Source organism: Crassostrea angulata, chromosome 2 (genome assembly GCF_025612915.1).
Source record: "Crassostrea angulata isolate pt1a10 chromosome 2, ASM2561291v2, whole genome shotgun sequence".
Lineage (NCBI taxonomy): Eukaryota > Metazoa > Mollusca > Bivalvia > Ostreida > Ostreidae > Magallana > Magallana angulata.
In genome coordinates this window covers 25,962,667-25,981,386 of record NC_069112.1, presented here as the reverse complement: position 1 = coordinate 25,981,386, position 18,720 = coordinate 25,962,667, and the positions used below count along the sequence as shown (strand labels likewise).

Here is an 18,720-nt window from a genome sequence, read left to right as displayed (position 1 = left end):
GATGAATATGAAAATTTCAAACCATGTTTCCTCTGAAAAATTTTCAATAGCAAGTCTTATCATATACAAGAATAAATAACTGCATATTTTTTTCTGATTAATCCATCAAAAACATTGCATGTCGGTATTAGAAGGGATTCATTTAGACGTAATTCTCAAAGTTCTTTCAAGTCGTGCTTAATGTCAAATCCATAGAGACTTTTATTTATATGAAGTTGCGTCTTTAAACACGATATGGTTGCATAAAGATTTCAGAAGAGAAATCATCATTTTTAATAAATCTGCATTTATAAGAACAATTTGAGGCATTTTTGCATGTTTGAATAACAAACAAAATGTTCAATGAATAATTTATTATTTCAATTTACAACAAATATGCAAGCAAAAAAGCAACACATTTACGTTAAACAAATGTTGCTATATAACTGACAGCAAACAGGCGAGTGTGGCAATAGTTTGCCATAAATGTTCCGTGACATAAACGTATCATCAATTCAATGTTTCAATTATTGTTCTCAAATTAATTATTGAATGACGACAGAAAATGGTATTCGCACGAATAATTACATAGACGGGCGTTCTCAGCATCACTACATTTAAAAGAATTAGAGCTTTTGGCCCGCATATGTACTTGATCTGCATTATCCCCCATTCTTATTGGACAGATGTTAGGTATCGGAGTTCCGTCATCAAACTGCCACTGCTCTCCAACCTTTTCCCCTTGAACCCAGACTTCAATTTCAACATTTTTGGCAATTGGTCCTGAAGTAAAATTAATTCAAAATAGTTATTTTCCAACATTGTAATTTGTATGCTACTATGAAAATGTAAAAGTGACTAGATAGTTTGGAAGGACGTGTGGCTTACTATTTCTTCAATATTCACTCATATATACATGTAGTTGGTATCTTAATGCCGATCATCCCCCACAAAAAAATCTCTAACCATTGACTCAACCTTTGTATTTTGTAACAATTATTTTTATCAAAATTTTTTTGAAAAAGGTACAAAACTCTGTAGTGATATATTTTTGCTATTATATTCCATGTTATCAAAACTATATTCCCTTACGATCCACACATATCGTATTTTAATATCAGCGTAAACAAAAGCCATATGATATTAACTATTGTGCAGTATATTGGAAAAAATAGCATTTATTTTTTTCCATAGAAAAAAGGTGCCTTTATTTCACGAGAAAATATTTGAATTACTGTATCTTGTATGCAAAATAAAAAATTTAGGTCGGGATCGGTTCGGGGGGGGGGACTTTTAACTTACTGGGGTTAGGTTTGTCCTTTCAAATCATCCCTCTGAGATGATAAAATCCAGAAAAGGTGGGCAATGTATTTTCAAAAAATTTAAGCTTGTTTTCTGCATCTGTCAAAATCCCACCCTCCCTTCCCTAACAGTCATATTTTCCTTTTCCTGCTGTTGTGTTTTTTACGTATTTCAGGTCATTAATGAGGACGAAGATGTTCGATTGTGAGAATTTTTTTAAGACAGTTCGAATATTCGTCGTGGCATATACCCGTGTTTCGTTTGCACACACCAAATCAACTGGTGCCTATGAATTGTTGTGCTGACTTGTTGAAAAACATTGTGACAATTGATTTGTGCATGTAAAGTTGCTGAACTGTCAAACCAGTGAATTGTGTAAAATTGTACTTGTCTTATTATCTAATTTTCATTAAAACAATAAATCAACAGCACTTTTGATAAGCTTCGTTTTTTTCGGGTTCTGTTTTACAAAAATCTTACTAACAGAAACTCTGCTGCATTAACATAACATGAGTGGGGGTAAAATGAGTTAAAAAAGTGAATAAAATCGTAATTTTTTATATATATATATAACTCTTTATATATATATATATATATATATATATATATATATATATATATATATATATATATATATATATATATATATATATATATATATATATATATATGCCATCTAAATTTGATTTTGTGTAACTTTATTTTTTTGTGCATCAAGTACTTATCCTGAAATGTAATTGATAAATTGATGTTTTACCGATAAAAAATGTGTATAATAATATAGATTGAAAAATGCTTAAAAGGTTATAAAGCAAAAAAGATTTTTTGAAATTTTATTTATTTTCTTCTATTCAAAATAAATAAATCTTTGTCGTTACATATTTTCGACAAATAAGTATGAACAAAAAATCTATAGTTATGAATTACATTGTCATTTTGTCTGTTAGAACAATTTTGACTTGAAATTTTTAACAGTTAAAAGAATGTATTAGAAAACTGAAACCCTGAGTTTAGGGTAATCTTAAGTTGATTTCATTATATCAAAAACATTTTATGTATATATATAATTAAAGAAACATCAAACCAAAATTTGTCTGTTTCTAAAAATTTTGTTTTTGTAAACCAATCACATCACCTTCCATATAATCAAATTTAAATACCTTTATATAATTAATACATACCATGATAATCCTTGAATATGTCGTACTTTTCCTGGGAATCAATCTTTATGAGATCGGCGTCTTGAGCGTGACAGTTGGCCTGAGCTGTTGAATATGAGACAGGTCCTGGGAAATACATCAGACATATTTGGTATGGCATCAAATAGTAAGACGCATAACCGTTAGCACAGGGTACTACAAAACACACAGATAATATATCACTACTTTTTAGTGATTTTTTAAGCTTGCATATGGTACAACATTTTTGAATCGCTAGTAAAAAAGGGTAGTGAAATCCGAGTCTATATCTGAAACAAAAAAAAACAAATTTACCAAGTGATTGTCAAATTTACAAACGGATCTGTTTAGTTCTTATAATTCCTATTCTTTTACAGTTTACGACGCTCTTTTATGGAATAATCTATCTCTATTTTTAACATGTCGCCAAACTTTACAATCTTATAAATATGCATACCTCAGAAAATATTTTCATTCGGCGTTGTAGTAATAGCCTGTATTTTATTTTCATTGAAGGTTTATATAATGTCTGGCTCTACGCTTGGCAATTACATGAACTTTAAATCACATATAATCTACATTTATTCATCTCTCAGAAATATATGTGTTGTATGTTCTATCAGTTTCTGCATATAGTTGTCTGTAAATACGTTTCAAGGACCACAATGTGCACTAGTTTTTTTTAGCTAAATGTGCTATCCTGTATACGTAAAAATATAAGCCATAGTAGTAGTAGTAGTAGTAGTAGTAGTAGTATAGTTAAAAGTGAATTTCAACCCTTTGTTAGAACATGTTTGTGTCCATGAATTAAATTGAAAATCATTAACCTGAATTTTAAAGAAAATACACTTATTGCACACCACTGCCATATGAAGTTTTTAATTACTGTATATTAAGTTTATTACGATACAGCGTTTTAATAATATTCACAGCCATATAGTTTTTAATTACTGTATATTCAAATTATTACGATACAGCGTTTTAATAATATTCACAGCCATATAGCCTTATTAAAGCACTAAACATGTAAATGTCAAATAGAATGAATTTAAGATAGTGATATTTACAAAGTAAGAATTATTCTAATTTAAAGAAACATGTTGCATATATGTTAATGCATTCCAAAAAAAATAAGAGAAAAAATATCGGGACGAAGATGTGGGGAACAAACCATAACATAAAAACAAAACTAAGTTCTTTTTCAATATTTATAACGTAAGTAAATTGGTATCCATTCGCATTAAAAGTGTATTTTTAAGTATTAGTTACTGGGAAATATAAGAGGTATATTTTTATTCATTGATACACATAACTACTGTATAACATGCGTCGTCACAACCTTTTGCGAAGGGTTTATGATAAAAGACACGTTCTATTACAGAATACTCAATGAGTATTTTAATACTTTACACGTCAAAAAAAAAGAAGCGTCTTACTATTGCTTTACCCTAAAAAGGTGTAGTTTCAAGTCACTTTCAAATAAAATATCTTTATGATTAAAAAGAATTAGATACTTACACCTACGTGGGACATAAGATTTCCAATTAGGACCAGTTATGTCACTTCCTGCGATGTCATTGCAACACATACAGGTGCTTGTAGATTCATCGTGGCTGATCATGACATTGCGATCCACCGAGATTATGCATGTTCCTAAACAACCGCTCTTACTTTTGATATTAGAAATTTGGTGACACGAAGATTTTGGATAATAATATGTCTGAATGGCAAAAACATTCATGAAGACCGTAGCCTCGTTGCGAATAATATGCACAACCAGAAATAAAGCTGCATATGTCGTTAGTAACATTTTGTTATGTTATCTATATTGAACCACGCATAAATAAAAATATGTTTCTATTATGAGTAATGCAGGCTTTTAAAACAAAATACTTTAAGTGCAGATTTAAACTTCCAAGCAGCATTTTATAGTTTTATGAGTAATTGTTCAGAACATTTAACTTTGAGGGGTTTTTTAGCTATGCAAACGTTCTGTCCATTAAGTACTCAAAACTAAATATTTTTAGACTCTATGATAATTAAATGTTTCAAGTTTATTGACGTTTTCTTTGATTAAGCAGCATTTATCTTTTTTTACTTCTTTTATATTCGTGGGAAATATAATAGAGTAAAAAACAAAATGCATGTGAAAACAATCTCAAATTTTTTTCTTCAAATATTATTACCTAAGCAAAGTAAACATTAAAAGGGGACCATTGTCTTCTTGTGTTTAATTACATCACATTGTGAACATACATCTTTAGTAAGTTTAAATTTTTTATATCTATTTTTAACACTTTTCAACAAATTTTTCCAAACTTTACCAAACTTATTGTTAAACATGAAGACTGTTTTCTGCGAATTAGGAACAAAATCGTTAGATAACATAATGAACAAAATAATATTGATGTTACTAAAAAGAAAAAAAACTCTGCAGAATTTTTATTCATATATAAAGTACAACTACAGAGCTTAGAATCAGTGTTCGCTAAAACAAAATGGAACGAGAGGCATCTTTATTAAAATTAAGAGCGTGCATGTATCTACATAGATTTTTATAATGTTTGAATAAAATGTACATTTTGTTTCAATTGAACCTTAACTCCCCAAATGACAGCGCAGAAAAAAAAATGTTCAGCACTGAGCTTATCAATAATACTGATAAAATATTTTTGTTTTGATTTTTTACTTTTGAAGCAAAACCATAGACAGTTATATTTGCTAATGACCTACGTACTAAAAGATTATCAGATAAATAAAAAAGAGATTAGAATAATTTTGGATCATGTACAGAAGAAGACAAAAGTAGCTCTAATGTCAAATAATGTTTGCGTAGTGATTCAAAATTGTTATCTATATAATTCATCAGGTAAGACAATAGTGGCGTATTGACAGTACCCCCAGTAGCTCTTATGACAAATTAAATTTTGTTGTTGATAGATCGGATATTTATTGAACGTTTGATAAGTGGAAGGGTTGACATATCGATAAGTTGACAGGTCCACGGGTTGACCGGTTGACAGTTCGATGGGTTAACAGGTCAACGGGTTGACTTGTCGACGGGTTGTCAGGTAAAGATGGTAGGTAAGTTGGCAAGTCGATGGTCAGACAGGTCCTTGGGTAGACAGCCCGACGGTGTACAGGCTGAAATGTCGACAATTTGATATGTTGACGGGTAGACATTTTGACAGGTCAACCTGTCAGTCGTCGACCTGTATTGATAGATAATTGATGATTTACTTATATTGACCATTAATGTCTTGTACTGACCTTGACCTTTACTTTTTTATGTTTTTGTGGTCATTGATACGGAATACCAATAACAAGGTGAATAAAATATATCTGGCGCCCGCCACTTATTTCTTTGGCGTATGATTATCTGGAGGCTGCCACATAATTTCTCTCGGAGTGGCTAGATGAAGTTTTGGTCTTTCGTCAGCATGCATTTTTTGTGATATTGCGAACTGCTGTACTGAAGCACACTTGATATACTGTTGTCCCCGTATTAATACCAATGAAGGCATCTATTCCATCCATGTTACCTAAACAATTAAATGTCTTAATATTTTTTGTTCAGATCTGTCATCATATTTAGTATTTAATTAGATGTATGTGTCCTTATAAGAAAATGTCCGAAGAGAGCCTCGTCGGTGATAAGGTCAACGGTTTTGATTTTTTTTTTCATTTCCCCAAATTTCAATTATATATGTACATGTACAGATATTTGATTTTGAGTATTGCATACCTAGGCAAACATTTTGATTTATTGTAGGGTTTTATTTGGGTTGTATTATCCTTGGAATTTATCAGATTTTAGGCCTTTTTTTCCTCCGGCAAGTTAAGAGCTAAGACCTTTCTTGAACCGAAAAAGTTGTGTTTGGCTATCTTTTTTTGCAGTGGTCTGTATGACTATATGACTGTATGAAATTTGGAACGTACTTAAGCTAATACAGGTAAATGTACAGCATGTCCATCTGTGGTAAAAGCTAATGGATCATGGGGCTGTCATATATTATAGAAGCAGAAATATTCGTTGAGGATTTAATATCGTTATTTTCGTTGGCAGTATTAATCAACGAAAATAATTCCATGATAAATTTTTATCCCAAGTATGAATGAATACAAGCATATTAAAATATGAAGAAATTAAATGCCAACGAAATCTTATTTTATTTAAAAACAACGTAAATTTGACCCAACGAAAATACGTTTATCTACAGTATAGTAATTAATATTCAGAGCAAATGCATTCCCACCAATTTATCACTTAAAATGAAAAACTTTGAATTTCATCATATTTAGTTTTTTTTATCTAATAGTTACAATAGATAACATCGTTATCTTTAGCAGACTGAAAGCTCATCTGTAGACGTAGAGGGACATGGTCATGATTGTGATCATTATTTTCTTATTTTTTTGTTTATATTGCTTAAGTAATGTATTTCTTCTAGTGACCAAGCAGAATTTGATAGTCAGATGAGAAGTTAAACACAAGAAACAGAACTTACCATTTTTGTTGTTGTGTAAACAAGGCTCGTGCAGTGTTGTTTACATTGGGTTAATATAACAGTCAAAGTTTCTTTTAATTCTATATCTTTATTCGTTTTGAACATATTAGATAAACAGTTTCTAACGTTAAACACATTCATTTTTTGGTCTAAAACTGTAATTTTCTTTTTTTATCTCAAAATATTAAAAATTTTACCTGAGCTTTGTCTACAAATATTGAACTCAGTGAGTTTTGTATATCGCTTATATCTCAACGACTGACGCTAAAAATTAAGTGGCTATTAGATATGCCTTAACAAAGCGTTGTAAACGATAAAAACGGTAAAAATAAATTTTGACCAAAATTCTGATCATACCCTTTAAAAAAAAAATTCTGATAAGCGTCTGTACTTGTAAGATAACTAAGACAAAGCTTGATGAGTTGTTAAGGTGGCACGGGACAGTTTTTATACAATTCATTGTAGCCAGGGGTTGTGTGTCTTCAGAACTCTGTAACTAGAATTCCCTCAGTTCTCATCCAGCACATATACCTTTAATTTACTTTTTATAAGACCAATAACCAATTTTTAAAGAAAATTACTTGTCAAAACATATAAAAAAAAATTTACAACAGGTTTTTAAGAGATTTTGACCTTTTCATATTTTGCTAATTTTTAATGAATTTTCAGCTTTTTAGACCTACCCCAGCTTATTTCCTGCAAAGAGTTGACCTTCCCTACCGTGTGCATGTTGCACTATCACATGTCAGAAACATACCGGTGTATAGTTTACAATGCCATTCCACCTACTTTTCGTGTTATTTTACCTCTCGTCTAAAACTTGTAATTTCACTGTGTTAAGTCAACAAAACTATATGTAGGTTTTGCATTTTACTTCTGATTCACATACATATTGCATATCAATTTCAATAAGATACATTCCACTAACTAATGATGCTCATTAAAAATCATTTCATGAATTTTAGCAACACTCATAGGCCTTCAAGTAATGTACTGTAATTTTTATGACGGCATATCATCACCGGTAAAAAAAAATCACGAGAGAGACGTTGTATTTCCGGATGTTTTTTTATTTCATTTAAAATGCACATATTGATAGAATATATGAATTTGATGAATATAAAAATCCCTTCTGAGAATCCGGGCGTACTTTTGGTAATGAAATCGTTAATGAGAATTTATAATTCTTTGTAATGTCAAATCGTTTTATTTATACGTGGCCGCGTCCCATAGCCCTATATGGTTGAATAATCATTTTAAAAGAGAAATCATCGGTTAAAACAAATATACATAATGATTAATTAGAACCATTTTAGGTATTTCCGATATTTATATTTTTATCAAGCAAAACATGATAAACAGAATAAATGATGCATGTTTTATTAATTCACTTTACACTGAATATGCGAGCAAAAAAACAGTGCTTAAGCATTAGACAATTGAAGCTTTATGACAGACAGACAAACACGAACTTAGTAATATTTAGCCATTATTTTTAGAGGCATCAACATATTATAAAACCAAACTTTCGATTAATATTCTCATGTTAATTGTTGAAGGTTAACAGACGACGGTATTCGCAAGAATAATGATGTTGAGAGTTATTAGGATCATCAACACAGGAAACTGATGGTTCTATTGGGGCCCTTAGATGTACTTCCTCCGGGTTACCACTCATGCTGATGCGACAGAATCCAGGTATTAGAGTTCCGTCATCAAACTGCCACTGACCACCGACCTTGTCCCCTTGAACCCAGACTTGGAGTATTTCATTGTTGGCAATTGGAACTAAATTCAATTTATTAAAGTAATGGTCATTATCATTGAATAAGATCATAACTGGCGATTGGTACTAAAGTTGACATGATTTAAAATTGTTCTTTTTTAACGGTATCATTTGTAAGCTATTTTGTAAATATAAAACGGGCTAGATAGCATTGAAATATATGTGAATTACTGTTACTTAGATATTGAATTATGAAACATTGTTTTGATTTCTTCATAACTAATAATTAATGTCAGTTAAAAATGGCAAAACCTTTGAATAACTTTTTTTTACAATAAACTTGGTGTTTTCCCTATCTTGTCACGCTTTTTTTTTTTTTTTTTTTTTGGAAAAATACAATTTATCAACATTGTATTTTGTGAAGGTAGAAATTGTTGTGGTGGTTTAAAGGACAAATCGCATGTTTTTTAATTTTCGGAATTTTTTAAATAAAATCATTCTATACTCATTTAAAATGAAGTTTATTAACGTTTTCATAAAATATTCTGCCTAATTCGTGAGTTTGAAAGCGATGAAATTCAAATGTCGCGATATGCATATTTTCTCTCTCCATCTACCCGCCATGATGTGTCACGTCATATGCGACCTCGAGCGAGAAGGTGCTGTTAGCCATCTTTGTAATTGGATTAGATTTTAACGACAATTAAACTAATTATCACCTATTAAATTGCCGATAACGGAACATGATGGTGTTCTGAGCCTCCTGCGGGTGATTTAGCCACCGAAAATGGGGATTTGGACTGTTGTTTTTTTTAAGTTTCCCTTACGAAAGTATGCGAAAATCTTGTGACAAATAGGGGTCTATCTGTTGACGAGAGGATTTATAAATAAATATTCGATTCATATATTATTAATTATATGGTACATTTTTGTAATTATAGTCGTATTCATTTCTCAAAAAGAAAAAAATAGAAGTTTATGCACAGGGGCCTGTGTACAAAACGCAAGTTCATAGGAGAAAAATAACGAGAGGGGACGCCATTTTGGATACCGCCTCGCTTTATTAGCTGTTTTCTTTTTCTTATTGTTAAACTATACGTTCATGTATGCATCGGTTTTGTATACATGATTTCTTCATTCATACATGTAGCTCACCTCTGCAGAAATCAAAATTTTAGTACGGTAGGTGAGATTTCTGTGAGTTTTATTTTTTGTGGGAGAAGTCATGAATCGAGTTGTCGATATTGATTGTTTACGCGAGAAATAGACAAAGTTTGTTGATATACATTTATACGTAAATGGATAAAAAAAATACGGAGATGGAATCTTACAGAAATAAACAATAATTAAGGAAAACGTACTTGCCTACTTTTATCATCCAGTGTACTAAAGAGTAAACAACCTTAGAAAGTTGTGATCAGTTACTGCCGAAGAAACAAACTTCTTGTGCACCACAGTTTTACAATAATGAACATTCTGAGTCGTTAGGAACGCCAAAAACCAAGACTGTTGTAGATTTTAATAAATAAACACGTTTAGCAGATTTATTTGAGCTACAATCCTTGCTAAGTTGTGTTTAATATGTATACACGTCGATCAATTTGATCGTCATTGCCGACTTCATCGTCGCTTTTTCGGCAATATCATCGTTTTTTATCCGTACTAGTAGCTCAAACATGTACGACTGAATAATAAGATTCTTTTAATTTAGTCAGCATGTAAAAAAAAACAACTTATATGGTGATTGAATGTCAAAATTTAAAGAAGATAATGCTAATCCTACAATTTGTTTACAATCAGCTGTTCGAAGAAGGTCGCATGTGACGTCACTGTACCACGTGACACGCTATCTAATTAACGAGTTTTTAAACGATCGGGGCTATAATTTAAATTGATAATATGGCTAATTACCGCTTTTATACCGTTAAGAAACTGTTAGGAGTAATTATTAGATACACAAGGAAGCCAAAAATTGTAAAATGTCGTATACTTTATAAACATGCGATATGTCCTTTAATGTTGCATTAAATATAATTGGGGTTTTTTTTAATCAATCATACTTTATTTCCTCTGTTAAGAGATATGACAACATACAACTAGCATATGATTATATACAATTTATATATGCACACACACACACACACACACACACACACACACACATTACATGTACACATACATGAAAATGAAAACAAGAGAAAAAGTTATTTACAGTGTCCCATGGGGTAATAGCCTTGAAGTTGATCAGGTAGTAGCGGAAGTGGCAACTGTTATTGATCGGAAGTATGCTGCCGCTGTCGCCCGAACAAGATTGAAGTTCAGAATGTGGAATGATTTATTGTCCGATTCATGATTTGTACGACGCCCGAGAAGTACATGAAATAGGTCGTTTTCAGAAAGACCACATAATTCCGCGCATAATTCTATGTTGAAACAGTTTGTTATTATGTTCCACCAATTTTCACGTATTACCACAGTAGCTGGGCAGACACAAGAAGAATGTTGAAACACGTCGACAAAGGATTTACCGCACAGAATACATGAATAGGGATTTCCATTGAAACTTACACTTGTGCAGAGTTTACAGATGAACTTGCAGAGTTTGATTTCCGAATAGTTTTCAGGTATATTCCAAATCGAGGAGGGTTTTGACTCTCTGAAAATTTCTGTGAAAACTAGGAAGTCAGGGTCATGAGACATCCGCGCTTTTCGTTGAGAAAGGTGTGAATTAGTAACATTGTTGTGGACAATTTTCTTCCAGCAAGGTTTCTCGGGAAAGATTCCGTTTTTTAGAAAATCCCACAAGTAAACTGTAAGGTTGTAAGATTGGAGAACCTTTATAATATCAGGAATAAAGCCAAACTGATTTACGGAAAGATCGTGTAAGTAAGAAAATAATCTCGTTAGAAATATCCTTTTTGTTAACGTTTTTAGGTCTAAACGACAAAGTCTCCCAAAGAATAAAAGCTTCCGAACGTCAATCTCTGCGTTGATAGGTAAGACATCAAAAAAGGATTCGCACATGTCTGATCTGCACAGTTTTGGTAAATCCAGCGAGTTCTTACAGACAAAGTGTTGAAATGCGTTTAGTGTGTTTTTGTCTGTTAGAGACAAGTTGCACCAAAGTTCGCATCCATAAAGCACTGATGGGAGTACAATTTTTTTGCATGGATGGGATAACGTATTAGGGTTAAGAAATGGTGTGCCAAGATCGGATAATGCAAAGAAGGATTTTCGTCCTTTGTTGCATGCTTCGTTTATTCTATCCGAAAGTTTACACTTGTGGTTGATTACGATTCCTAGATGGTTGTAAGATTGTTCACAAGACACTTTTGCAGGACCTAGATGCCAGTTTGTGTTATCTAGTTTAGCTTTTTTAGCGCGAAACTGTAGAACACATGATTTAGACGCATTAAATGTAAATCGCCACTTGCAGGAATAGTTGTATGCAATATTTAACAGTGTTTGTAGCGCAAGCGGAGAAATACCAATTAGAGCCAAGTCATCTGCTAAGGAAGTGCAGCTGCTAGGTATATTGAGTATACCTGTGTTTGGACTACCGGACTGTATGGCATGGATGAGATCATTATGTAGACAAGATAAAGGAACGTTGATAGTATGCCACCCTGTCGAACACCTTGTTGTACGGGAAACCACTCTGAACGAGTTTGATTTACGACAATTGAGCTTAGGGTGTTTTGGTGGCATTTGTTAATGAGAGACCATAATTTGCCCTTAATACCAAGTTCATATAGTTTAAACATTAGTCCAGGCCTCCACACCGTGTCAAATGCCTTGCTGGTGTCAAGAAGACATACGAATACATTGCTTCCTTGTTCTAAGTTATGTATTATTGTCTCTTGGAGATTAAATGACGCTGTCAGACAACCTAGTTCCTTCTGAAAACCCTGTTGTTGAGAATGTGGAAAATCTTTAGTTTGTAAAAAATTAATTCAACGTCAAAGTTTGATTTTTATTTAATTCAAATTGTCATCTATCATTTTTTGTAATTTGACTTATTTTTGATGAGCTTCATTTGTAGTTAGGAAACCTTTCTAAAAGGAACTCTACACCAAATATTATGTTTACCTACTGTAAACGTATTATATTTAGCTTCCACAATATTTGGCTTAAAATAGTTTTTGAACAAGTTCATGTGGATTTGAATTAGTGTATTCCTGAATGTAACTATTCTAGTGCATATATTCATGGCATTAAACAATGTACTTGATTTTAGCGGAAGCCGCCTTCCACCAAGAACGGTAAACAGAATACACAGCCAAATGTCATAAGTTTACAGTATATATTGTCGGCATTCTGTTGGGGTGAAATTACATGGGAAATAAAATAAAATCATCAATTTTGAATGCAGGCTGTCTGGAATTGACTTGGTGTATTTTTAAAATTCTTCTTATTGCGCATCACATAGCTATCCAAAATGTCATCGTTATTTTACCAACACCCAATGTGCAAAATTGTACATAAAATATCATTTAAACTAATTTTTTGGGAATGCTTTGCTTTAAAAATATTCAAGCAAAAAAGACAATGAAAATTTAAGTCAATTTTTTTTTATTGAAAATAAATTTACCTTTGTCGTTGCATATTTCAGAAAAATGAACATATAAATAAGAAAACTATAATTACAAAACGCATTGTTATTTTGTCTGTTAGAACAGTTTTTGACTTAAGATGTTGAACGTTTAAAAGAATGTTTCAAAAAAACTGAATTCCTGAGTAAAGGTTAATCCAAATTGATTTAATGATATCAAAAACAATCTTTTATATATAAAAATTAAAAGAAAAACATAATATTCTTTTGATAAATGCTACAACTTTATCAAACCAAATTTTGTCTATCACTAAAGATTTTGTTTTGGTTAAGTAATCACATCACCATTAATTCAAGCTAATTAAAATATGGTAACATAATTTAAAACTACCATGATAATCCTTGAATATGTCGTACTTTTCTTGGGAATCAATCTTTATGAGATCGGCACCTTCAGCTTGACAGTTGGCTTGGGCTGTTGAATACGAGGCAGACACTGGGAAATACTTCATACATATTTCGTATGACATCAACTTAAAAGTCGCATAACCTTCAGAAAAGGGCACCACAAAACACCAAGCTAATATATCACTACTTTTAGCAGAATATAACTTCTTAATCTCAATATGATACATTATTTTTGAATCGCTAGAAAATTGCCAAATGAAAACAGCACTGAAATCCGAGTCTAAACCATTTTTGGCGAAAAAAAAATTAAATGTGACATAAGATTTCCAATTTGAACCAGTTATGTCCCTTCCTGTGAAGTCATTGCAACACATTCAGGTGTTTGTAGATTCATCATGGCTGAGTATGACATTGCTATCCACCGATATTATGCACGTTTCTAGACATATGCTCGTACTTCTTATATTAGAAATCTGGTGACACAACGATTTGGGATAATCATTTGTTTCAAGGGCAAAAACATCAATGAAGACGGTAGCATCGTTGCGAATAATACGCACAACTAGAAATAAAGCTACATATGTCATTGGTAACATGTCCTTATCTATTATGAACCATATATAAAGGAATATATTTTTATAATTTGAGTATTGCAGGCGTTAAATATAATATACTTGAAGTACAGATTTAAGCATCCAAGCAGAGTTTTATAATTGTTTGAGTAATTGTTCAAAAATTTTAAATTGTGTTTATTTTCAAAGTTATGCAACGTTCTATCCGTAATGTACTCGAAACTAAATATTTTTAGACCCAAGGATGTTTAAATATTTCGATTTCATTGACTATTTCTTTGACACAGCAACATTTACTTTTTTACTTTTTATGTTCGTGGGAAATTTATAAGAGTAAAATATAAAATGGATGTGAAAACAATTTTAAATACTTCTTTCTGATATCAATACTAAAGCAGGGAAAACATTAAAACGGGACCATTGTCTTCTTGTTTTGAATTACATCACATTGTGAACACACACTCTTAGTTTAATTACTTTTTATATCTATTTTGAACACTTTATCAACAAAGTTAACCAAACTTATTGTTAAACTCCATTACGGCGAAGTAGAAAGCCGTAAAGGATAACTAGAAACAAAATCGTTAGATATATTGATAAACAAAAGGATTTTGATGTTATTAAACTGAAAATACTCAGCAATATTTTTTATTATATATCTTAGTACACAGCTAACCATTTGTGTTCGGTACATCAAAAAGGAACGAAGGGCATCTCTATCAAAATTTAGAGTATACATGTATCTACATAGATTTATTTTAATGTTTAAATGAGATGTAATTTTAAAAGCTTTAGTCCCCAAAAGGCAGCGCAGTAAAAATTGATAAAAATGTTCAGCACTGAGCTTATCAGCATTACTGATATTTCAGGGTTTTATTGTCAAACATAAAAACGGAAAGATAGACAGCTTTTGCTAATCACTTACATATTAAAAGATTATCAGAGCAATAAAACAAGAAGTAAAAGATATTTCAAGGTCATTGATACGGAGTTACTTTAGTGCGAAGTGAAAAAAAAAATATATAACGCGCCCGCCACTTATTTATTTGGCAGCCAGCAGAAAGAGGTGGGCAAAATTTGGACATTGTCAAAAAATGGTGCCGAAGTTCTCACCAGCTGTTACAGTGTGGCGTGAAATAAGCAAGTTGGGTTTAACTCCATTAGTTTCTGTGAATGGAAATATATCCACAATCACACACCTCACAGCCTTATTAGCATAATCGGAACCTTTCTGGTTTTTATATTCCCGAGAGAATGAAAAAACCCGAGAAAGTCAAAACTTCGTATATCTCGGGATTTTAACGAGACCAGTCTCATACTCGTGAAAATCGAGAGAGGAGTTTAAATGGAAAAAGTAAGTAAAAGTTTGTGTATCTTATATTGGCAAGCTTTTAAATTATTTAAAGTTGCAGAACAATTGTTTATTAATGTGAAGTCGAAGTTTGGGGTGATTAGCCTTATCTCTTTAAATTTTGTTCAGCATGAAACAGTCTGAACAGCAATCCTCGATTTTGTCAATAATCTAAACCGTGCTAAGGAGTAGTCTTTCGTCGGTAAGAACATACTTACTTACATTGTTAAACTACTCAAAAACTCTTTTAAAAGCCTACAATGCATTAAGTCTAGTACAAGTGTTACAAAAATGTCGATAATTAATGGTCGTTGTGAAATGTGACTTGAAAGACATGTTTTAGTATGAAATGTGTATGCAGGTGTATTATAGTCAGTTTTACACATATTGTAACGTAGCATACGTTAAAAAAAAATTGTATGTTTTTCCTAGAATATTGTGTTTGTGTCAATCATGCTTTCATTCATTTCCATACAGAATTTCCTCGATATCTGTATCTCATTCAAACTGTTAACTTTATGTCTTATTTATCTATTAACGATGAGAGTGCTACTGTTTATGAATCAAGGGTCTGCATTTGTTATGTAAATATAACATTATACGATTGAGAGTATGAGAGAGAGATAGACTCAGAGAGAGAGAGAGAGAGTGTGTGTGTGTAATTACAGTGTACCGTACATGTAATTGTTATTGATTGCCTAGCTTCCATGAACCATATATATATTTCAATAATGCCACATTGCACTAGAAATATTGCTGACAAAGATGTTAAGAGAGATCATGGAGAGAGAGAGAGAGAGAGAGAGAGAGAGAGAGAGTATGAAAAGCCACAACAAATTTTATAGTTATATGTCATTTCCCACTTAATGAGTTGTTATAGCTGTTATCATGGTAATGTTTTGACCATGTCTCAGATACTGCATGTGCCCATAAAAGAGTGTAATCTAGGACACACCCTTTTGTTTGATAATGACAGCATTTAGCTTTGTAATGATAGCTAGTGTATCTTTTTCCTTCTAATCTACAGGTTTACCTGCGGCTTCCAGATGATCTGAAGATCAGGAATATAGAAAATATTGTCAATTTGATATTGCTAATGACCCAGTCAAGTCTGCTGAAGCCCAGAAGGTACTTCTTTGTCATGTAATAAACTTACAACTTGTTTTCCATATGTAGATACATTTGGTTTAAGCTGATTGAAAGCCAAGCAAGGTCATCTAAATAGCTACAATGTCTTGTGTAAAAGAGAAAGGTTTGTATGGGCATCTTGTTGCAAATCTGCTTGATTATTAGCTGCAGATCTGTAGCTCTCTGGTTGAAAAAATTTGGATAGACTATCCGAATTTTTTCAACCAGAGAGCTACAGATCTGCAGCTACTTGATTATCTGTATTTTAAGGGGTGGGAACCTCTGAAAGGAATACCAGGAGTTTGAAAATATTATAAACTTTAAGAGATGTGTTTTACACTCTCTGAGAAAATGGGATTTGCAGAAATCCCATGAATTTCTTATGCTGGAAATATGTTTTTCAGATTAGTTTTTGTTATTGACACAATCATATTTTGGTGTACATAGAATGTTGATAGTTGAAACTCATACAGACAATCTTTCTGTCCACTGGATATCTAAATATCTTTGAAGTTACACCATTGAAGTTACACATTCATTACATTTATCATGTGTGTGCAGAATTGATTGAGCCAGGTTTCCTGATGTTTCCTGATGTTGTCATATAAGTGATACATTGTACTGCTTTAAAAAGTATATATCACTTGTGACTTACTGGTATATTAGTACATATTTCATTTGTAAAATCATTTGACAAATTTAAAGTGTTTTGTAGTACTGAAATGCTTTTATGGCTTTTAAAATTACTGAAAGTACATGCACATGATGCAACTATCTTTTGACGCTGTATATATAACAAAAAGAAACTGTCAGCTGGATTTAAAATTAGTGGCAAAATGATGTGATACATGTATGTACAATATTAGAAAAGATTACATTGTTAGTAATTGCACATTCCATAAATAACTTCATTGAATATATACATGTAAGTATTTGATGAGTGCACAATGTTTGCAAAAATTACATGTAATTCTCTTAACACTTTATGTTTATTCTATTTTAGTTTCCAGACCATGACATTAATGAATATTCCTTGAATGGAATGCATGAGGATTAGAATGGGACCTTATTCTGCCTTTTTACCAACTCACACCATCTTTTCAAGATTTATGGAGCCAACCACAGAAGAATTTGTTCTATACACATCATTCATAACATTCTTATTTATGTTGCAAAACTTTAAATGTTACTGGATGGATTGTGTTCACATAATGAATACCAGCAAACTTTTTATCGAGTGCACTTAATTCGTATTTTTCCTACCCATCCATCTAACATATGTTTTTATATTACATATTCATATACATGTTACATAACATTTTTGGAAACAGCTATTTTTTTAAAATTGGAATTTAGCCTTACTATTTTATACAAATTTTTTTTAAAGGGACTTGGACACGATTTTAGATCAAAATTTTGTTTTCAATTTCTTTATGCATAAAATTATTTACTTGCTTTTTTTGAATAATTGACCATAATTTGAATGTTAGAAGTCAAGTTATAAGATAGATTCAGGGGTAAGAATTTATTGTTATGTAAACAAAGCTCGAGTCTTATGTTTGTTTACGAATAATATAAAGTATGAAATTACCATACTGATTCGATGTGATCATAAATGATATTATTAATAGAAAAAAGCAAAATTTGAATGAAACTTACACCAATAAAACACATATGAAAATATTAACAAGACTCGCGCTTTGTTTACAAAACAAAGAATATTTAATTCTTTATCTTTCTTTTAACTCAGTATTTGACTTTCAAAATTAGTATTATGATTTTTTTAGAATGATATATGCAATTTCATTAATTTGTTTTTCATTTTTAAAAAAGTTGTGTAGATTTATACATGTACCTACAAGCAATATACATTTAATATTCACCAGGTACATGTACCAGCCTGCTATATAATAAATGTACTTCTTTCATGCCTTTTTCATGCCTTTTACTCATTGTTATATGTATTATTTATAATTAAAATACTTTGAAAACTTTTCTCAATTTATTTATTTTAAT

The 18,720-nt window shown here is 31.5% G+C and overlaps 1 protein-coding gene, 1 long non-coding RNA gene and 1 pseudogene across 2 annotated transcripts; 1 reads left to right on the top strand and 2 right to left on the bottom strand.

Annotated features, from left to right (window-relative positions):
* Positions 1 to 474: 474 nt before the first annotated feature.
* Positions 475 to 4,269, bottom strand: LOC128171792 (uncharacterized). Its single transcript, XM_052837582.1, has 3 exons — positions 3,984 to 4,269; positions 2,463 to 2,636; positions 475 to 762 (listed from the first exon to the last, which is right to left on the bottom strand). The coding sequence occupies exons 1-3, from the start codon at positions 4,267 to 4,269 to the stop codon at positions 521 to 523; spliced, it is 702 nt and encodes a 233-aa protein (XP_052693542.1). The 3' UTR covers positions 475 to 520.
* A 4,244-nt stretch (positions 4,270 to 8,513) lies between these two features.
* LOC128171794 (uncharacterized) lies at positions 8,514 to 14,249 on the bottom strand (annotated as a pseudogene).
* Positions 14,250 to 15,499: 1,250 nt separating this feature from the next.
* On the top strand, positions 15,500 to 18,178 carry LOC128171815 (uncharacterized). The gene is made up of 3 exons (XR_008242145.1): positions 15,500 to 15,579; positions 16,604 to 16,704; positions 17,708 to 18,178. It is a non-coding gene; the product is annotated as an uncharacterized LOC128171815 (long non-coding RNA).
* The last annotated feature ends 542 nt before the right edge of the window (positions 18,179 to 18,720 follow it).

Bases quoted from the DNA above. Each gene is read 5' to 3' on its own strand.
- LOC128171792 (XM_052837582.1), bottom strand. From the start codon at position 4,269: ATGTTACTAACGACATATGCAGCTTTATTTCTGGTTGTGCATATTATT. The intron at 2,637-3,983 runs GTAGGTGTAAGT...TGTGTTTTGTAG, and splicing joins TTGGAAATCTTATGTCCCAC to TACCCTGTGCTAACGGTTAT. The intron at 763-2,462 runs GTATGTATTAAT...ATTTTACTTCAG, and splicing joins CATATTCAAGGATTATCATG to GACCAATTGCCAAAAATGTT.